The 22,583-nt window shown below is 48.5% G+C and overlaps 2 protein-coding genes and 1 pseudogene across 9 annotated transcripts in view; all 3 read right to left on the bottom strand.

Annotated features, from left to right (window-relative positions):
• LOC135974464 (maestro heat-like repeat-containing protein family member 1) overlaps positions 1–22,583 on the bottom strand; it is a 936,803-nt gene that overhangs the window by 600,002 nt on the left and 314,218 nt on the right. The gene's annotated exons all lie outside the window — the stretch shown is intronic.
• On the bottom strand, positions 2,503–11,747 carry LOC103306663 (uncharacterized). 8 transcript variants are annotated; one of them, XM_065562648.1, is made up of 6 exons: positions 10,744–11,322; positions 9,629–9,689; positions 9,153–9,356; positions 8,344–8,608; positions 3,522–3,662; positions 2,503–2,673 (listed from the first exon to the last, which is right to left on the bottom strand). In XM_065562648.1, the coding sequence occupies exons 1-4, from the start codon at positions 10,990–10,992 to the stop codon at positions 8,460–8,462; spliced, it is 663 nt and encodes a 220-aa protein (XP_065418720.1). In that variant the 5' UTR covers positions 10,993–11,322; the 3' UTR covers positions 2,503–2,673; positions 3,522–3,662; positions 8,344–8,459. The 8 variants fall into 8 exon arrangements, 3 of the variants coding, with proteins under 3 accessions (XP_065418720.1, XP_065418721.1, XP_065418719.1); XM_065562649.1 differs by lacking the exon at positions 10,744–11,322 and adding an exon at positions 11,622–11,741 and having other exon boundaries at positions 2,503–3,662; XM_065562647.1 differs by having other exon boundaries at positions 2,503–3,662.
• On the bottom strand, positions 16,477–17,404 carry LOC103306671 (olfactory receptor 6F1-like; annotated as a pseudogene).

Genomic DNA, 22,583 nt, shown 5'->3' with positions numbered 1-22,583 from the left:
AAACACCAATTTAGTAAAGAAAATGATAGAGCCTGGGATTGTCAAAGGGGCTCATGGGGCCAGCTGAAATTCCAGGGGAGCTGGGCCCCTAAATCCCCCTCAAAGCCCTTCAAAAGTCCCATCCTAATAGAGGGGATATTATATCACTTTTTTTTTTTTTTGCGTGTGTTTATTCTCCTTGGCATGAGTCAGGAGAGATTCTCTTGCCGTGAACACCCTGACAGTGCTATGAACTAAGGCGAATGGAGCGTTAACTCATAGAAATACATGTGTGATTAATTCAAAAGTTAGCATAGGAACATGCAGGCTTTTGGGGGGTTTTCCCCAGGTCAGACTGGCAGAGAGCCTGGGGGGTTTTTGCCTTCCTCTGCAGCGTGTGGCATGGGTCACTTGCTGGCTTGAACTAGTGTAAATGGTGGATTCTCTGTCACTTGAAGTCTTTAAATAAAGATTTGAGGACTTCAGTAACTCAGCCAGAGGTTGGGGGTGTATTCCAGGAGTGAGTGGGTGAGGTTCTGTGGCTTGTGATGTGCAGGAGGGCAGACTAGATGATCATGATGGTCCCTTCTGAACTTAAAGTCAAAGTGATCTCATGGGGGGGGGGGGGGGGGAAACTGAGGCAACACACAGCAGAACCACACTCAGCTGTAAGGAGGTGCTGCGGGAGGCAATGGTGCCCTTCTATACAACCTGGATCAATTTCACTTGAAACATGTTAATTTTACTAATGCCCTGCTTAGGACAAAAATATTAAAAAAAAAAAAAAAAAGGCTGCTTCATTATGTGCTTGTTAAAACCATTCCCATAAGCAAACCTCCTTCTAAGAAGAACTGTCTCCAATTAGCCTGCAGCATCTGTTAGTGAACAGAGACCTACAAGAGGACACACCAGTCATTAGAACTTAACATCTTAATGAGCGCTCCGAGAAGGGCTCAGACCAGCACAGGGCTGGGCCCGGCCTGGAGAGCTGACAACCCTCTCGAGGAATGACGGGCCAGCAGCAGAAACAAAGTTACTTGTCACTTTAATGGGTCCCGCTGAGGGCCATTAGAATGGCAACGCTGCCGGGAAATGCCGGTCTCTGTGGCAGTCTCGTGGGGGCTGATTAGAATAGAAAGTCAGAGGCATTGATTAAAATTAGACAAAGGAAGGGACAGGTCTGTTCCTATGGCAGATAGCCCTGATGGGAAAGCCAAAGGGGTCGAGCCGTTCATTCCTAACGCCCGTGACAGGTGATCCCTCCCTTTGTAAATTCCATCAGACCCCCAGGAAGGGAGGGAATGTGAGGGGGTTGAGGGGGTGGCTGCAGTGAAACAGACAGGTAAACAAACCTCAGTTTCCCAGGAGATTAGCAAAGGCGGCACGGCCCAGGGACATTGAGCAAAAGGCAATTCCAGGTTTCTAGGCCTCAGTGACTGATGGGCATTGCTGTGCTGCCCACAACCCCAGGCTCTGTCAATGTCCTCGCTCCTAACCCACAGCCCCCTTCTCCCCCACCCCATTCCATCTCTGGGCTCACACACACACAGCTGTGCTGGTGCCCCTCAATCCTGATCTGCAGCCCCCTGCTGTCCCAGCCCTGACTCCCTTACAGCTCTGCTGACGGATCTCAGCCCTGACCTACAATACCCCTGTTGTGCCTGTCCTAACGCTGCCCACACATCACAGAAATGAGCTATCATTGCTGCCCTGCCCCAAACACACAGCGCTGATGATTCCCCTCCACCCTGACCCTCTGCGATCCAAGTTCACCGCCCCCCACATCCCACAGAGCTCTGTCAATGCACCACTGTTGTGATGGGCAGCTCTCCTCCTGCAGCATTCCCCTCCTGTCTGCAGCACACAGGCTAAGGAGCCTGGCCCAGGCCCTGCATCCTCAGAGCTCTGGTATTTCTGTGGAGTTCTGAGCTGCAGCAGCCCCTGCCAGGCCAGGCCCGGGCCAGAACTGAGCTGTCTCCATGCATCACAAAGCAGCTTGCACTCCCCCCCTCTCCCCACACACACTCACAAAGAATAAGTGTCCTTCCTTCCAAGAGGGCGCAGAAGGGAAATACACACCCCACCCCCACACACCGAGCAAGAGAAGAGGACAGCAGGGATGCATGCACCTGCACCCACACACTGAGCAGGTCTCATTCCCTCCAGCAGGGGACGACAACAAAACACACACACACAAATACACAGCAGATCCCAGAGCCTCAGGCAGGGAGAACAGCCTCACACACATACTGTCCCAGATACATAGGATCGGTGCTGCGCCCCCAGCTTTGGACCAGTCCCTTGGAGGACCCCTTTCGATGGGCCAGACGCCCAAAGGGTCTCACTCTCCCTTCAGGGGAGGCCATGTGGCCTCACCACCTCCTGGACTGACCCTCTGGGGCTCCAGCCCCCCTGCTTCATCCTGTGAGCTCTGTCCAGCGGAGCCGGACTCCTGGGAGAGACGTGTCCACTTGGCAGGGACTCGAGCGCCTCCCCCAGGATTCGCAGTGACACTCAGGCAACGTTTGCGAAACAGTCGGGTTTATTAGTCATGTGGACAGCTCTTAGGTTAGTACAGATAAATGAAGGTGAAAACGTCATCCGTTCTGGTCAGTCCGGGGCCCCGCCGAACCGGAGTGAACTCCGTGTCCAGGCTGTGTCTGTGTGTGTCTGTCTGACCTCCGTAGTCAGTTCCTATGAGAGAGAGAGAGAGAGCGCGTCCAGAAGTCACCTCTGACCCCCCAGCTCACCCCTTCCCAGTCCTTCATTCTCCAGGTTGGGGGTGTCTTTGCTCAGCTTCCCTGTGAGAAGAGGGGGAATCCAGGCAGCACTGGCATTGTCTCTCTGGCCCCCTTGTTCCTCTTGGTCAGTTTCAACCAGTTCCTTAAGAACTCTTCATGTCACCCAGACAGGGAGCTGCCACACACACTCCTGTGTCTTTTAGTCTTTCCTGAATAGTCTTTAATACTGGAGCTGGCCCTGACTTCCTTTGTGACCTCAGCCAAATCACTTAGACAAAAGTTTTCAAACTCAGGTGCCTAAAGGTAGCCAGCAAAAATCCCTATTAATCAAAGTGGCCAGACTTGTAGGTGTTGGGGTTACTAGGCCTGCCTGAGCCAGAGTTCTTCCATGTTTCAACTCTGTCCTTCCATGTTTAACTCTGATCGACCTCAACAACCAAGGACAGGAATTGAAATGTGTAAATAGCCAGTTAGCAATTATGACCTTGTTCATTCCAGGTACCAAACAATAATGATGAGGTTTGCATGTTTCTAGCTGGGGAAGGGGTAATAAACTAAGGGTAAACAGGACCAAATAACAGTTTAGGGAGAAGTTACTAACAAGCTAGATTTATAGCCCTAGAATGATTTAGTTGCTTAAATGTATAACACGCCTTCGGTAGAGAGGGGGAGAGAGGGGGGGCTTAGTTGTAAAATGTATAAAGAAGAGAGAAACTGTTTTTGCTGGTGTGCTTGATTTGAGACGTGCCAGTCTCCTTGCACCGCTTTGAGATCTCAAATAAACTTTGTTTGCTTCTCCACCTGGTGTGTTTATTGACACGAAGCCCACCGGGCAACGAACCCGCTGTTGCTGTCCTCGGGCACTCTGTGCTGGCAACATAGGTGTGTTGAGCACCTGCATTTCTCAGTGACCTCTCTGGGAGCCAGGGCTGCCCAGCAATCCTGAAAAAAAACAAAACACACTAAAACAGAGACATTAAGGCTAAGATTTTCAAACTACCCAAGGGGTTTGGATGCCGAATTGCTATTCATTTCTAGGGGAGTTAGGCACCTAACTTGTTTAAGCATTTGTGAAAATTCCACAAAGCACCTAAATACTTTTAAAATCTGCCCCTCTGGACACTGGGATTAGATGCTTTTGAAAGTGTGACCCAGCCCCTCTCTGTGCCTCGGTTTCCCCAAATGGGGCTGGGGCTCAGGTCTACAGTTGTACCAGATGAGAGCTAAGTTTGGCACTTTGCAAGCAGCTTTATAGAAGCTAGATGTCCAAATCCCATTGAAATTCAATCGGATTTAGGTGCCTAATTCCAGCCTAATTATTAACAACTTTAGGTCCCCAAATTTGAAAATGTTGGCCACAAATCAATTGATCAAATACTTAGCATGTGCTAAACTCTTCCTTAATTTGTTCATTTGGGAAAAGCAGAGGTTGCAATTTTCATTGAGGAGCAGGACACTTAATGCTAAACGATTGTTTTGAACAGCTTGGATCACAATTTCGCTAGGAGACTCATGGATTCCCAGCTGTTCTAAGGCCAGAAGGGACCACTGTGATATAGTCTGTTCCGTTCATAGCACAGGCCAGAGACCCTCACCCTCTGACCCCAGCGGGGAGATGACGGCTGAGTGTGTGTTTGAGGCATTGGACTGGCCCTTGGAACTCACAGTTCAGTTCTTGGCTTTTCCCCAGACTCCCTGTGTGGCACTGAGCAGGTCACTTAGTTTGATGTTTTCAAACTAAATTCAATGGGAATTGTGTGTCCAAATCACCTAGTCAGGATTGGAAAATATCAGCCTTAAACTCTTTGGGCCAGATCCTCAGTTGGAGTCAATCAGCCGCCGCTCCATTGGAGTCACTGGGCAGATCCCCAGTTGGTGTGACCTGGCCATAGCTCAGACTTTAAGGTCAGAAGGGACCATTATGATCATCTAGTCTGACCTCCTGCACAATGCAGGCCACAGAATCTCACCCACCCACTCCTGTAACAAACCCCTAACCTATGTCTGAGTTATCGAAGTCCTCAAATCGTGGTTTAAAGAACTCAAGGTGCAGAGAATCCTCCAGCATGTGACCCGGGCCCCACACTGCAGAGGAAGGCGAAAAACCTCCAGGGCTTCTGCCAATCTGCCCTGGAGGAAAATTCCTTCCCGACCCCAAATATGGCAATCAGTTAAACCCTGAGCATGTGGGCAAGACTCACCAGCCAGCACCCAGGAAAGAATTCTCTGCAGTAACTCAGATCCCACCCCATCTAACATCCCACCTCCATTTGACTCACCTCATCCTGCGTGTGCTTAGACACTACAGTGCTCAGAACCATTTACCTACCTAGATACACATTGGGGGCAAGACCTTTCCCCACTGAGCTCAAAGGCCAACCTCCCATTGGCCCCCACCTCACCAGGATTGGGGCCTGCGTGCGTTACCTGCTGATGACAACAATACAAAGGCAAATCTTGGTGGGTGCTGTTAGGGGGCTTATTCCTTCACCCTCTCACTTCCTTGGTCCTTCTCGCATGAACAGAGAGCAACAATACCCAAAGTCCAAAGGCGCAAACAATTCGATGTTTATTGGGGTGAACTTCCAGCAAGCATGATTCCAGTTTCTTTCCTCAGTGTCCCCCTTCCCAGCTCTGACACCACAGAGCCATCCCTGTTCCCATTCCCCCCTTAGTAAAACATGATTCCAATTTCCCCACCCCCATTCCCTGTTCCCATTCCCCCCTTACTTCCTGATTGACTGCAGACTATATAGTAAAACTTGAGTTCTGTGTAGCTATACCTTAACCAATCATTTTATTGAAATTTAACTAACCAATCCTAACATACTGTAACATGGTTATTTAACCAATTATATTCCACCACCTTAATTAGTTTACATCCAGCAAAATTAATTATACAGCAGACAGAAACAATTATAGAACCAGACAGAGACCATGCAAATAAACATACAAAACAATACAGAAGTGAGGATTTCACAACTACATCTATACAGACATAAGGGTTTCCCAGCTGTGTCTATTGATAAGTGAGTTCTTACCAGTCAGAAAACTATCAAACTAAATTTCCTTTTACATGTTCTAGGCTCTTCCCTTTCTCTGGAGGTGATAGGAATATCAGGACAGGATTGGATTCCTAACAGCCCAATAGCACCTTATTTCCATGTGACTAGTTTGGAATGTGAGGATGTGACCGTTCACTTCTCAGCTTATGGCTGCCTCTGCTGCTTAGCCAAAGGCCTTAGCCTAAGAACAGAGCCTCAGTCTGTCACAGGACGAGAAGGCCCTTTCACAAACAGTGATTTTGATTCTCTCTTTTATACTCTATAACTAGCTAAGTGATAAGAATACACATAAATTCTTAAAGTATAGGCCTTTGCAGACAGGCCTGAATATCTATATCCTAACAGGTGCCTGGGGCTCTGCGATCCTATCCACAGTCCAAGTGCCCCAACCAGCCCTTGGTGCTTACCCTTGGAAGCGAAGCAGTAAAGAGAAAAGATGGCGAATACGGCAGATGTCAATGAAATTCTGGTTGCTTCATGCAGTCACCAGAAAGCAGCAAAGGATAAGGAATGAGAAGGAAGCACCATTATAGCAGCGTTAATGATCTGGAGGATGGCATGGACTGCACCCTCAGCAAGTTTGCAGATGACACTAAACTGAGAGGAGTGGTAGATACGCTGGAGGGTAGGGATAGGATACAGAGGGATCTAGACAAATTAGAGAATTGGGCCAAAATAAATCTGATGAGGTTCAACAAAGACAAGTGCAGAGTCCTGCACTTACGACGGAAGAATCCCATGCATTGCTACAGACTAGGGACCGAGTGGCTAGGTAGCAGTTCTGCAGAAAAGGACCTAGGGGTTACAGTGGACGAGAAGCTGGATATGAGTCAACAGTGTGCCCTTGTTGCCAAGAAGGCTAACGGCATTTTGGGCTGTATAAGTAGAGGCACTGCCAGCAGATCGAGTGACGTGATCGTTCCCCTCTATTCAACATTGGTGAGGCCTCATCTGGAGTACTGTGTCCAGTTCTGGGCCCCACACTACAAGAAGAATGTGGAAAAATTGGAAAGCGTCCAGCTGAGAGCAACAAAAATGATTAGGGGACTGGAACACATTACTTATGAGAAGAGGCTGAGGGAACTGGGATTATTTAATCTGCAGAAGAGAAGAATGAGGGGGGATTTGATAGCTGCTTTCAACTACCTGAAAGGGGGTTCCAAAGAGGATGGATTTAGACTGTTCTCAGTGGTACCAGATGACAGAACAAGGAGTAATGGTCTCAAGTTGCAGTGGGGGAGGTTTAGGTTGGATATTAGGAAAAACTTTTTCACTAGGAGGGTGGTGAAGCACTGGAATGGGTTACCTAGGGAGGTGGTGGAATCTCCTTCCTTAGAGGTTTTTAAGGTCAGGCTTGACAAAGCCCTGACTGGGATGCTTAGTTGGGGATTGGTCCTGCTTTGAGCAGGGGGTTGGACTAGATGACCTCCTGAGGTTCCTTCCAATCCTGATATTCTATGATTCTATTCTATAATTGGATGGGAGGGGATGACTCATTGATCTTTTCTGGCCTTGGAAACTTTGTGACCATCTCATCTTCCCTCATGTATAACACTGGCCCTAGTACTAATCTCATTCTGGGGTGTATTAACAGGAGTTTTGTATGTAAGACACGGGAGGTAACTGTCCTGCTCTACTCGGCCCTGATGAGGCCTCAGCTGGGGTACAGTGTCTGGTTCTTGGCACCACACTTTAGGAAAGATGTGGACAAATTGGAGAGAGTCCAGAGAAGAGTAACAAAAATGATCAAAGAGTTAGAAAACCTGATCTGTGAGGAAAGGTTAAAAAATTGGACATACTGATCGCCATATTTGGGGTCGGGAAGGAATTTTCCTCCAGGGTAGATTGGCAGAGGCCCTGGAGGTTTTTCGCCTTCCTCCGCAGCATGGGGCAGGGATCGCTAGCTGGAGGATTCTCTGCTAATTGAAGTCTCTAAACCACAGGATTTGGGGACTTCAGCAGCAGAGTCAAGGGAAAGGGTAGGGATGGCTTTGTGGCCTGCATCATGCGGGAGGTCAGACCAGATGATCATAATGGTCCCTTCTGACCTTGAAGTCTATCTGTGGGTCTCACCGTGGGGCGCATGGGGGGGGGGCTGTGGGTCTCACCGTGACAGAGGTAGGGGATCTGTGGGTCTCACGGAGGGCAGGTGGGGGGGGGGGGGGGCTGTAGGTCTCACCATGGGGTGCACAGCGGGGACAGAGGTATCTGTGGGTCTCATCGTGTGGCATGTGGGAGGGGCAGGGGGATCTGTGGGTCTCACCATGGGGTGCGTGTGGGCGGGGGCTATGGGTCTCACCGTGACGGGGGTAGGGGATCTGTGGGTCTCACCGGAGGGCAGGTGGGGGGCTGTGGGTCTCACCGGAGGGCGCGGAACGGGTGTGGGGGGGCTGTAGGTCTCAGTGTTGAGTGCGGACCGGGGGCGCAGGGGGGGGCTGTGGGTCTCACCGTGTGGCACGTGGGAGGGGCAGGGGGATCTGTGGGTCTCACCATGGGGTGCATGGGGGGGGAGGCTATGGGTCTCACCGTGACGGGGGTAGGGGATCTGTGGGTCTCACCAGAGGGCACGGAACGGGTGCAGGGGGGACTGTAGGTCTCACTGCGGGGCGTGTAGCGGGGGCGCAGCACAGTCGGCAGCACATAGCGGGCAGCCCAGTCAGGCTCCAGCGGCAGCTCACAGACGTAGCGCAGGGTCAGCACCGCCTCCTTCCCGGGGGGCAGATTCCCCAGGGAGCAGCTGAACACATCGCCCCCGGCCCCCTCCTGCTGCAGGAGGAACGAGCTCTGCCCCCCGGCCAGCGCGTCCCCATACAGCTCCTGCGCCTGCCGGGAGAGACAGGGTCACCCCGAGATCCCCCTGCCCCCCCACATCCCACTACCCCCCGGCCAGCACGTCCCCATACAGCTCCTGCGCCTGCCGGGAGAGACAGGGTCACCCTGAGATGAATAGTGGCCACCCCCGTCACGGTGAGATCCACAGCCCCCCCCACGCACCCCATGGTGAGACCCACAGATCCCCCTGCCCCTCCCACGTGCCACACGGTGAGACCCCCTGCCCCCCGGCCAGCACTTCCCCGTACACCTCCTGCGCCTGCCGGGAGAGACAGGGTCACCCCGAGATCCCCCTGCCCCCCGACATTCCCCTGCCCCCAACATCTCCTTGCCCCCCGCATCCTCTTACACCTCCTGTGCCTGCCGGGAGAGACGGGATCAGCCCGAGATCCCCCCGTCCCCTGACATCCCTCTGCCCCGCACTCAGTGCATCCTTGTACTGCTCCTGCGCCTGCCGGGAGAGACGGGGTCACCCCAAGATCCCCCCAGCCCGGCCCTCTCTTCTCTCCCCCACGGGACCACTGCCCCCAAGCACCTGTTTCTTCTCGTGGAGCTGGGCCTGGATGCAGGCCCCCACCCAGACAGGCCCGGAAGGCGTAGACAGCTGCCTCAGCGTCCACGGGGAACTTGAACACGACCTCCACGGGCCCCGGCTCCTCGTTCCTGTAGAGCAGCTCGCAGCTCACGTCAGCCACGAAGCCTCGGAGCAACACCGACACCGAGCTGCTGCTCAGGGGCACTGGAGGGAGGGGGACATCAGCCACAGGCCCCCCCTGACTCTCATGGATACCGGGGCGCGGGGCCACATCAGCCACGGGCCCCCCATGGGCACCGGGGTGGAGGGGCCACGTCAGCCACGCCCCCCCCCAACCTCCCATGGGCAGTGGGTGAGGGGCCATGTCAGCCATGGGCCCCCCCCACAAGCACCCCATGGGCACTGGGGCGAGGGGCCATGTCAGCCATGGGGCCGCCCTCCCCCTCACGGCACCGCCCCTCACAGCCCTGACTCACCTGGCTTCTTGACGTGCTGCAGCCTCCTGACCAGCTCCATCTCGGCTCTGGGGTCGGGGATCTGTGTGGGGGAAGGTGGGAGGTGAGATACAGGGTTTCCATGGAAACTGATGGGCACAGGGTGCCCCAACCCCCCGTCCCCCCCAGCAATGGCTCCGAGACCTCAGCCCCACCCCCCTGCTCAGCCAGGTCCTGTGGCAGGGAGTCCCGCAGCCTCACGGGGCCTAGCTACTGAGATCAGAGTCATGGCTCCTCTCGGGACCCCTGCCTCCCCCCGCCACAGTGCCAGCCCCCAGCAGGGAGGGGCTGGCGGGGACTGGGTACGGCTGGGAGTTGGGGGATGGATGGAGAATGTACGGGGAGTGTATGGGGATGGATGGACGGACGGATAGATGGAAGGAAGGAGGCGTGTGCGGGGGGTCAGGCGGAATGAAGGGGGGTGGGGGACTAGTGGGTTAGAACGAGGGGGCTGGGAGCCAGGACTCCTGGGCTCTATCCTGAGCCCCTGGAGAAGTGATGGGGGTTGCAGGGGACCCGGGTTGGTCACTGGGGGGTTGATAACCCAGCTAGACCCATCTCCCCGCTGTCGCCCTGCAGAGAAGCAGAGGTTTGTGGAGCAGGCTCCGGCTCCCGGACGTTCCTGGCAGGAATGCAGCCCTGCTATTTACTCAGCTTTCACTCTGGGCCAGAGTGGCTGCCATAACCCCCCCGCCCCAACGAGGACGAAATCCAGCCCTCGGCCGCACCTGCTCCCCACCCCGGAACCGTCCAGCCTGGGCCTCGGATTTGCTGCCTTACGAGGGGGCAAGAGGACGGCAGCCGGTTGATTTCTCCCACAGCAGAAACCCGGCTCTGAGGCGCGCGGGGAGTCTCTGTGGAGGAGAGGGGAGCTGAGGGTGGGATGAGGGCGAGGAACGCCAGAGCTGCCGTGACTGAGAGGGGCTCCGAACCCCACTCCAAAAGCCACGTTTCAGCTCGCCACCACTCCAGTCGCCTGGAAAATTCCCAGCTGTAAGGTTGGACGGGAGGACTGGGATCACCTGGGCAAACCCGCACACTGGGGAGGGCCCGGAATGAACTGTGGGGGGGAACGAAGGCAGATCTTTTAAACAAACCTCCCGTCCAGCTTCACGCACAGCTCGGGATGGAGAATCCACCGCAGCCCTCAGGGAGTTGTGCCAGCAGCTAATTCCCCTCCCTGCCAGACAGGTGCACCTCCCTCCTAGTGTGAATTCCTCTGCCTGCAACTCCCAGCCAGGGGATGGCGTCAGACCATCCACTGCCACGCTGCAGTGCCACCACCCCCAGCAGGTATTTACAGCCGGGGGGCCAGGCCTCTTCACCTTCTCTGGGCTAAGCTCCATAGGCTGGGAAAGGGCTGAGGCCCAGACAGGGCTTCAGCGGGGAGCTGGGGCTGGTTGTTTGTCCCCGGCATTTAACTCTGATGTCTAATTCTCAGCCCGGAGGAAGGGAGTCGGCGTGAAAGTTACAACAATTCACAGTCCCTGGCTCCTGCTGCAGTAGCTGCTTCTTGGGATGCGATGGAGCCAGAGGCTGAGTCACAGTGCGGGGGTGGCGATGGTGAGCTCCGACCGGCAATGGGCACCCAGCGGAGCCCACGAGCCTGTGGGGAGCAGGTCAGGGCCGGCCGGCAGGGCGCCACGGGGATGGGCTCCGGGAAATCCACGCAGGGAGAAGTACGAAAAGAAAGGGAAGGGCGGGGGGAGGATCGGGGGGGTGGAGCAGGAAGGTTTAGGGGTCACCTCCCTCCAAACACCCCCAAACCCGCCCCGGCACGCAGGGGCCCCCAGCCAGGGAGGGGAGACTCTGCAGAGGCGAAGCCCTGATTCAGGGGGATGAGCCCAGACCAGGGGGTCGGGAGGCCCTGGACACAGAGGGGGCAGGACCCAGAGAAAAGGGGGGGCTAGGACCAGGGGGGCAGGAACCCCAGGGGAGGGGGCTCTACTGGGGGCCCGATCCGCACCCCCGGTACCTTCTCTCTCGGTCTCTGAGCAGCGAAGCCCCGAGTCAGGCTGGAAGGGAAAGTATCCCTGCTAGCCCTAGCCCTGCCCCCGCCAGGGAGCGTCTGCAAACGCCTCGCCCCTCCCCTCCCCAAACCAGCCAGGGACTGTCTGCAAACTCCCCATCCCCAGCTACTATAAACCAGGGACTGTCTACACAATTCGCCTTCCCCCCGCCCCCTCGGGAGTCAGGGACTGTCTGCAAATTCTTCACTCCACACAACCTTCCATGTCCCCACATTGAACTGGGGCTGGGATGTGTGTGTGTGTGTGTCCAAACTGCCCCTTGCTCCTTCCTGCCCCTTTATGGTGCAAAAAGGCGGGAGGATTGTTTCAATTCCAGGATACTCCATTCCCATCAGGGTATTCACCCCACACTCTCCATCCAGGGGCCAGTGGTGGAAGAGGGGGGAGAACCCATCATTCAACCATCACCCCTGCCTCTCAGTAGCGACAAGGCATTGAAGAGAAATGAGGAAGCTTGGCCGGATGTGGGGAAGGGAGGGGGGAGTTTTTTCACCCACTACATTTCTTCTGGGGTCTCTTCAGAACCTGCTTTTAATGTCCCACTGGGTGGTGCTGAATCTGCCCTCCCTGGCCCTGAGTCCCCTGTGGGAGCCCAGAGCTGGGGCTTCCCCCAGAGCTTCCCCCTCCACTCACAGCCCCACACCCATGGGCCTCTGGCCTGGGGGGACTCATTGAATGGAAAGGTGGCAAGTCAGTCTCCAAGGCCCCTCCAGACCTCGCTCTCTGTGCTGAGGCTGCCAATGAGGGGCCGGGTAGTGCCCATGGGGATGGGAGCATCTTCTCCCCTACAGCCTGAGCAGCGGCCAGCACATCCCTCAGCTCACGCAGCATCCCACAGCCCCCATTGGCCAGGAATGGCGAACCGTGGCCAGTGGGAGCTGCAATTGGCCAAATCTGGGGACGCTGCAGAAAAACAAACCGTCCCGGCCCGACAGCGCATTTCACTGATGGGCCGCGTGCCAAAGGTTGTCAATCCCTGTACTATGGTAATGGTGGTGACGTAAATACCTTAAATATGAAATATGTAGCCCTTAGTCCAAAATCAGCTAATTAACAACTTAGACTGGGGGCGTTTAGAATGGAAATAGGTGCTTGAATCCTGTTGAAGTTAATTAAGGACTGGATGCCTAGCAACTCTTTGTCTCCTTTGATAATCTCCACCTATTCTTAACATGAACCTCTGAAACCCAACACTCAATTTGAAACCAAAACCTGAAACATCACTCTAAAGTTAACCCTAATTCTAAATCTTATCCTACGCGTACCCTTGATCTTAGCTCTAAGGGCTGTGTTGTTGTTCTTATTAAGACACAAAGAGCTTGTATCTAACAATTAAACTCTCTGATATTCAAACACAGTAGAACACAATACCCTGAGTTTGCTGTTTGTAGCAATCTACTTGCCCTGGTCTACCTGCATTGCTGACCTCCATCTTGCAAGAGGAAGGTTGATCTTTGGTCTCTGTTGCCACAACCCACTTTCTTACACAACTACAGAGGGACTTAGATGTTGCAGTACTCAGTGTCACAACACCTCACGTTCAGGCACCTAGAATATCATTGGGATTCACACAGCCTGAGTCTGGCACCCAGGCTCCCTATACAATGGAAGGGGAGAGGGAGACATCTAAGAATGGGATCCACAAAAGCCAGAACACTAGACTAAACTAGCCAATAGGAGGTGCTGTGACCCAGGGACCCATTGGTGCCAACTGGCAGAGGGCAAAAGGTGTTTACAGGGATCCTCTGGGTCAGGTTTCTATGTAACAGTTCACCAAAGGGTGACATGTAAGGTCTCTACCAAGAGCTAGTAGCTTACTGGTCATCATCATTGTAAAATGTATGCACAGATGATATTTAAGGAGTTGTGTATCTATACTGAAAACTATGTTCTTAAGGTATGTACATTAAGACAGGTCAACAGAAGGTGATAAACAGGTTCTGTTCTGGTGGGGGTAGTAAACGCTTCTCTCTCTGGCTGGTTATTGTGTATTGTGTGTCTCATAATGTAAGTCCATTTGCTTTACTGAGCCTAATGCTAATGCAGAAGTTGTGAATTCACATAAGAGAAGAGCTGCAGGAAAAAACAAAACAAGCAAAGGGGGTGTCCTGCTTATAAGTAAAGACAATGGATTTGGGAGGTGTAACTGGGGATACTGAGGTAAACCCAGGATCCTGCACTGAGGAGACAAGCTGAGACCATGGCTTGTTTCATGAAAAAGGGATTGCAGCCTACCTGGCTGAGAAACGCAGGTGAGCAATACTATAAGATATGACAGTAACTAATTAAGTAAGTCTAGGTTCTAGAATGTGTACTATAAGTTTATTTTACATGTAACTATTTGTTTTCAATATATCCATTTACTAGCACTTGAATCTCTCCTCTGTGTTAAATGAACTTGTGCTTGTTTTCATTATAAACATCGCTAAGGGTGTGTGTTGAGTGGAGCGAGGGGAAACTGGTAAGCTGGGGTGTCCTGCTTCTTTGGGAGCAGTGGATCTGTGAATTCACAGAGTGTCCAGTGGACCAGGGACTGGACACTCCAAGGAGATACTCCAGTGTTGGAGAGTGCCAATTACTAACCTGCAGAGGGACAGCGGAACCTGCATAGGCTGAGAGGGGAGTGCTTGTGTTGCCCATGGTTGGTGGGATTGGGGAGCTGACCCCCGACAGACACAGATAAGGCTTCCTCATTCTAAGGGCAGGTGGTAGAGAGGTGCTTCACAACCCTGGGAAGCATCATAGATACCAAGGACAGGAGGGTGTCTTAAGCCCCCTCCCTTAGCCCAGTGGTTAGGTACTCATCTGTGATGTGGAAAACTACTAGGTTATGTCCCTCCTCTACTTGAGGGGAAGAAGGGATTTAAACAGGGGTCTCCAAACACTCAGGAGAGTGAGATAAACTCTGGTTGATGTAGCTTTCCCATTCTATTCCGGTGAAGCTGTTGCACTTTGGATAAATATTTAAGGTGTCATTAGAGTGGGGGACTGGATCCTGGGTCTCCTACATACTGGGAGAGTCTACCAACCACCAGCCTACAGTCATTCTCACGTGTGCATATGCCCTCTGGCCCAATGACTCTTTATTCATCCAAAATGGAACAACTGCACCAGGAGAGACTAAGGGACTCCCATGTCAGAATAGCCGTTAGCCCAGTGGTTAAAGCACTCACTGGAGAAGTGGGAGACTTCTGTTCAAATCCCTTTTTCTCATCAGGCAAAGGGGAGACTTAAACCAGGGGTCTCCCACACACCAGCCAAGTACCCTAAAGGGAGGGCTACTTCCTGCTGTTTTATGTGGCATTAGGTATGCTCTGAGCACACCTACCAAATCAGACTCTGCATGCAAGTTAGGTGGAGGAACTCCGATCTTCTCCCCATTTTCGTGTTGCTCTGGGGCTGAGGCATCCAGGCACAGAGAATGAGACAACAGGACATGTCCTCAGTGGCAAAAACATAGGTGCCTAGGGAACTTCTACTGCACAAACTTAGGTTCTGAATGAGTTTAAGCGCCTAAAAGGGTTTGGCAGCAGCTGAGTGCGGGTTTTGTGAATCCCAGTGGGGTCTGATTCTGGGACTTGGGTGACAGTCTGGCACCTAACACTCTTTGTGAATCTAACCCTTGGTTCTTATCTATCGCTTTAGCTGCCTAAATACTTTTAAAAATTGGCTGTAAATGGAGTTCATACACAGGAACTTGGAAACTTCAGTAATAAAAATACAGGAGTTTTCCACCTAAGCTCTGTTCTGTGTAAGTAGCCAGCCATTGAAGTAAATAATACAGCTACTGGTTGGATTTTTTTTCCATTTGCTAATGCTGATTCAATGAAATTGCAACATTTTGCAGAAATGTATTGATTTCATCAAAAATTTATATAGGAAATTATCTAAATGTTTTGTGTCAATAATGTAACATAACATAATATAATATAATAATTAATATATTATAGACATGTTTTAATATTACATTAGATTATATTATAAAAGTTGAAGTGATAAAGTCAAAATAAAACATTTCAATAAGATCAAAATTTCAGAAGATTTCATTTAAAAACAAAATCAAATTTCGAAATATTGGAATTTCCCGTTGGATGGGAATTCTGTTTTTAGATCAGCTCTTGGTGATGAGACTATGTTTAGCTGGAGACATATTCGAAAGCCCTAAGACATATTACATTTAACTTTTTGCTTAGAATTTGTTGAAAAAATGGGGGGGGGGAACCCCACATTTGTGAAACAATTCAAAATTTCAAAGTATTTTTCATTCCAAAAATAAATTATTTGTATTTAGTTTTTGTTTTGTTTTCTTTGCTTTGTATTTTTTTCTGCAAAACATTTTTAAACAAATATGAAAAATCCAAATATTGATATTTTGGATTTTCCCCCTTTTTCCCTTCTTTTTTCTTTATCCTTTTCCCCCAGCCCCATTTTCACTTCTAAATGCAATACAGTGAATGGTATACAGGGATTTGGTTTTTTCTTTTGTTTTTTTTAATTTTCATTTCTCATTATTTTTTTCCTTGTGCCACTATGTATTTTTTCAAAAGCTGAGGAGTCATAGAGTGAAGAAAGAAAGAAAGAAAGAAAGAAAGAAAGAAAGAAAGAAAGAAAGAAAGCTGAACACAAAAATTCAAAATACTAGAATTTCAAAATATTCAGTTTCAACAAAAAGAAAAAAAAAGAAAAAGGTTTCTGGTTTTGAGAAAAGATTTTTTTTTAAAAAAAAACAATGCAAATGAAATAATTTTAACAGCTCTAATGATATCTTATTTTATACCAAATCAAAGACATCTACACACTTTACATACCAGCGAGTGCCTTTTCCAAGGCTTTCTTCACCTCTTCGTTTCTTAGAGAGTAAATGAAAGGGTTTAACAGTGGTGTTACAATTGTGTTTAAGGTGTTGACTATTTTGTTTAGATCCAGGGTGTTCTGTACAGAAGGCTTGACGTACAGGAAAATGGTGGAGCCATACCAGATAATCACAACAGCCAGATGAGCAGAGCAAGTGGAAAAGGCCTTTTGCCGTCCTTGTGCTGATGGAATTCTCAGTATTGTGGAAATGATATAAATGTAGGAGATCAGAGTTACTATACAGGTGCCCAGGAGGACAATGAAGGAGGTGAGGAAAGCCACCAGCTGAAGGAGATGTGTGTCTGTGCAGGAGAGAACTATCCGAGAATCTAGGTCACAATAGAAATGATTGATGACATTAGGGCCACAAAAGGACAACCTGGTTATGAGATACGCCGGAACACAAATAGCTAGGAAACCACATACCCAAAGCAGAGGGCCAGCCAAGCGGACAAGGTGCTGTTCATGATGGAACTATAGCGCAATGGGTAGCAAATGGCCAGATAGCGGTTATAGGCCATGACGGATAAGAGGAAACATTCTGTGCAGCCAAAGGATAGAATGAAGTACATCTATGTGATGCAGCCAGTAAAAGAAATGGTTCTGCTTGTCCCCAGGAAGACTGCGAGTGTCTTGGGAATGTAGGCTGTGGTGTACCATATCTCCAGAAAGAGAGGTTGCAGAGGAAGAAATACATGGGAGTTTGCAGTTGGCAGCATGGTCTCACTAGGATTATGATGGCCATGTTTCCCATGACTGTCAGGATGTACATCATGGAAAACAGCACAAAGAGGAAGGTCTGCAAATACTGACTACTGGGGAAGCCCAAGAGGATGCACTCGTGCACTCTGGTTTGGTTTGCCATCTCTGTTCAAGGCACATCTGTTCCATCTGTTACAAAGCAAGAGATTGTTATACAGGCAGTTAAATATATTAGATATTGCTGACCCTTGAAGGTATGAGTTCACCGTCGCAGTCTGTCAGGATACCTAATACCGATCACCGCCTCTTTGTGTGGTGACCAGACTAGGCTATGCTAACTGTTAGGAGAGGCAGGTTTCTTCACCTAATGGGCCCACACTTGTCCCTTAGGCACCTTTGAACTGTATTCTGTCAATAGATGTTCAAACAATCATTCTCTCTATTCACATACCTTCGGTCCTTTGTGGGTGAGCTTCTGATTTACTGTTTTCAGGATCTGTTTTCATCTAACACAATTTTTTGATCAATTCCCCTTTTTCACCAATTATATCTCCTTTCAGTTTCTGTCCTTTGATACTCTCTTTCTGGTGCACCTGTAGATTTTATTTCCCTCTACTTCCCTTCTCTAATAGTGTCAGCTCACATACCCAGGTCTACCTTTTTTCGGCTTCTCCTGACCTGAAACCTTTCCTATTTTCCTTCTTTCCTCCTTCCCACTTCCCAGTCTCCGACTTTTATTCTCCTGTTAATTTTATTTTATCAACTCACCTCCTACCCCAAATTCCACTTCATCCGCTAACTCAGAATCTAGATTCTTCTCCTCTCACAGCTTGTTTCAATCTGCCCCTTCGGGCGGATTCTGAGCCCCTTCCCAGTTCGAGCTGCCCTCTCACTGGCCATCTCTCTCCCCAGGACAGCATTTTCTGCAGCTGCTTGTGTCAGGGTGAGGGTTACTACACTTACCTAAGATAAATCTGTGTGACCTTATCTGCTTGCCTCAGTGAATTACTACTGCAGTGAATTTCACCTGTTAAAGGTACAATTTAGTCCCTTCTCACTCACCTTGGTGTAAATCAAGAGTAATTCTACTAAAGTAAATGGGGCTCATTCTCCACTCACTCACACCAGTGCAAATTAGGAGTACGCCCACTGAAGAAAAGGGAGAAGATTCTCCACTTACACACCACAGTATAAAGCAAGAGTAATTCCATAGGCATCAATGGGGCAATTTCTCCTGTCACTTAGCCTGATGTAAATCAGAAGTTACTTCACTTAAGTGAGTGGATTTACACCACTGTTAGACTGGTATGGAAGGAGCATCAGCCCGATATGTCCTTATATTTATGCCAGGGTTTACAGCATAAGTACAAAACTAAACTAAAATCAGCACGGTGAGATATACTTACTTTGCTTATATTAGTTTAATGATTCCTCACTCTTGGAGGATAGGATTATAATTCAAAATTATCTTGACAAACTGGAAAAATGGTCTGAAGTAAATAGGATGAAATTCAGTAAAGACAAATGCAACATACTCCACTTAGGAAGGAACAATTAGTTGCACACATACAAAATGTCTTCTAAATTGAATATTTGAACATTTCATAACCAAAAGATTCTGGAAAACTCTGTCTATTTCTATATTGGTTAGACCCTCATCCCCTTCAGAAGCTCAGCGTCTGCCAGCAGGGACTGCTTTTGGCTGACAAATTTATGGCAAGTGAAAAGGTTTGAGGAGGAAGCTCATTTTATATTCCTCCCCAGCCCCTATGGATTTGATCTCAGCAAAATTTTACAGACTTCCTGATAATGTTGCTAAGCCACAGGCTGTATTGTGCCTAGGGATCAAGCTTCTGGATTCATGTTATTACATCAAAATCTCATCTTTCACTGCGGGATGGGAGATGGTTGTAGCTCTCGTGGTTGTAACAGAAAGCTGGAAAATGTGACCTGAGCATAAGCAATGCAGGGCTAGATCCACAAAGGGAGCTTAGGCTCCGCATTGCAGCACCTACCTTTAGGTGCCCTGCTACACTTTGGAATTAGGCACCCAGGATAACCATATATAATGCATGGGGAGAGTTAGGCACCTAAGAATGGGATTCATAGAAGCTAGAATGTGGCATGAAGAGGTGCCTCAGCTAATCAAAAGACAATGACAAGGAAAGGAGTGCAGCCTAGATTCTGCCCTTCAAAGGGGATTAGGTGCCTAAATCCAGGTCAGAGGGAGGCACCTATCTCTGCTTGATATTCTCAGCTGGAAAGCCTCTAATGGAGACAGCTGCTTACACCGGGTAGGAGGAGGTAGCACGCTGCCCTCCAATATAGCTCAGTGGTTACAGCACTCGTACGCATATGGAAGACCCTAGTTTAAATCCCTACTCCACCTGTCCAGAGCAAGGACCTGAACCCCACTTCCATGTGAGTGCCCTAACCACTGGGATTTAGGGCCTCTCTCCTGTTGCAGCTGTTCTACTTTTTATAAAATATTTAAATTTTAGTGGGCCAGAGAGAGAGAGAGAGAGAATGATTCTATAGCCTAGTGATTTGCATACTCACCTGGGAGCTCCCGATTCAGTCCCTGCTCCAGTGAACCTCGTCCTTGCAGATAATCTTGGTCAGACCAGTTTCTCTACCCTTCATTTTCCTGAGATGCTTCCACATCAATGGGCGCTATTAAGGCTAATGACCCTCCATTTTCCCTGTTCTGGGAAATATGTGACACAACCCTGACAGTAGATTGCTAACTCCACATACACTGATGCATTCAATGATACAGCAATTTCACAGGATCAACAAGAATTCATAAATTGTAAATAGACAGATTCCCCAGTTGTCATCCCCAAAGAGTTATTTCCCTGGGTCTCACTGATAACATAGAGAACATGTTATAAAGGTTGATCCTTAGGCTTTATTCCATCATTTTGTGCAGTGCGTTACTAGTGTACTTTTAAATAATGCACACTCCACAACACAAGGGAAAAACAAACAAAAATATAAACTTTATTTAACCATTTAAGGGTAAGAATGGGCCATATACAAATATACAGAAGTAGAAAAGGAGAATCAAAATAGACTTGGAAGAATAACAAGGGAAATTAAGAAACAATGTGCCAAGAAGTACAAATATGGGATATTTAAAGCTACCTAACAGAGTTTGGGCCAGATTTTTAAGAGGTATTTAGGTTCCTAGAGGGATTTGCAAAACCATCTAGTCACCTAACACTCATGGGTGTAGGCAACCAGATACTTTTGAAAATCCCACTAGGCACCCAAATGACTTTAAAAATCTGGTCTTTTGGGTTCCAAAACTTCTAGGTGGCTTTTATAAGATCAGCCAAAGCGTCAAATGAAAAAAAAAATGTGTTCAGCAGTAAATAATGTTCATGTCCAGTCATGCTTTATAATAAGGGTACTGTAATAACAGTTTAGTTACATTGTAATTACCACATGCTTATGTTTTCAATATGTATTTTCCAGAAAATCATATACACTGAAGGACAACTACATAACAGATTTAATTATGAATGCACTTGGCTGTTCTTCATGATATTTTCAAGGGCATATCTTCAGCTGGTGTGAGCTGGCGTAGCTCCATTGGATTTACACCAGCTGGGGATCCAGCTCAAGTGTCCTACCAAATTGGCGCTGGCTAAAATTGTTAATGGAATCTGGGGGCCAAACTCCTGCAGGTTGCCCTGAAAATCCCAGCCTCTGCGATTGCTCTCAGTTATGCAGCAAACTTCCTGATTATATGGTTCAGTGTTACTCACAGATATTGAAAAAAACATAAGCACACTGTAATTATAGGACTATTGCACTGTAACTACACTGTAACTGCAGTACTCTTACTTTAAAGTGTAATGTATATCCCTGTTTTGTATTTATATAGGGCTCATGTTGAAGTAGATTTTTGTACACCCGCTCTGTTCCTGCGAGACACTAGGGCAAATTCTCCGAAGTTAAGGGAGTTACACCAGATGTGAATTTGGTCCAATGTTCCTATGTAACATCAGTACGCAAGCTTGTATCCCAACTTGATAATCACTCCATAGAAAGGACAAATAAGTCTTTAATTTAAACAATCAGATCCTCAAACCATGAACATGGGATTTATACTGCACATTAGACAAAAAGCCACAATAAAAATCATATCCTGTGAGGTGATCAGGTCCCTCATCCACATTCATTGTTGTGTTTCTATGTCTTGCTATCACCGTACATTGAGTGTAGTACCTTGTGAAATCAGTAACTTGAATCATTCTTTTATCCTTGTGAACTATCAAATGATATATCCTGAATTTTTTCAGGTGCTCTAATGGTCCGGTGAAGCACAATCTAGAAATTCCATTTAAAACATCCATATTTGCCAAGAGAAAACAAAGTTACCAGTAAAATTTTATTCCAGTATCAGGGAAAATGAAGGTGTATCAACTGTATGGAGATCACATTAACAAAAATTATCTCTTTCTGTGTCCCCATACATATCTATCTATCTAATCTAATTTATTGTGCTATCTAGGTATTCCAACAATAAATAAATCCAGACGGATAAAGTGCATAGTCTCTCATAGAAGTAGAATTCACAGAATAAACTAAATTGGTTGAGAACGATTTGTGGACATAATCTTCCTTGTACGTATCATGTTCACAACCTTTAACATATTGAAAACAGCCTGCACCAGGCCCAGACAAAGTAATAGATATCCACAAAAGCAGCACATTTCGGAGTCACTTCACTATTCTAACACCTGTGAGTGCACGGAAATGTTAGAATTTACACTCACAAAACCCAATAGGCTCAAGATTCAATGGAAACATGGACACTGATTACGTGAATCAGTGAGTGACCACTTACAATGATCTTTAGGTGAATATTAGGTAAATCAGATTGCACAAAATCTTAACCATTTCCATGTTATTTTATGAAGTGATATTAATTGTACATAGCACATCCATATATTTTAAGTACATCTTGTAGCCAGAATGCTAATCTACTGTAAATTGGCAGATGAAGGTCTGACCCTATACATCAGACAAGCCTCAAAGGGTTTGAATGTTGGGTTAAGATAAAATTCTGGACAATGTGGGGTGAAATCCTGGCCCCACTGAAATTGAGTTCTGAGTTGACTTAAGTGGGGCTAGGAGCTTATGATTTTTACTGTCTGTCTCACAATATTTGTTATATTTCTTAAAGTCTCAACTGCTTGAATCAACATATCAGCTTTCATATTTTCTTTTAAATAATCATAATCCCTCTTTCTTAGGTAGTTCTTTTCATCCACAGATCAGAAAAAAAAAGGAGGTGAGTATCATTATCCCCATTTTATAGATGGAGAAACTGAGGCACA

Source organism: Chrysemys picta, chromosome 12, assembly GCF_011386835.1.
Source record: "Chrysemys picta bellii isolate R12L10 chromosome 12, ASM1138683v2, whole genome shotgun sequence".
In the NCBI taxonomy this organism is placed as follows: Eukaryota; Metazoa; Chordata; order Testudines; family Emydidae; genus Chrysemys; species Chrysemys picta.
The sequence above is the reverse complement of the archived record's forward strand: the minus strand, read 5'-3'. Positions and strand labels throughout refer to the sequence as shown.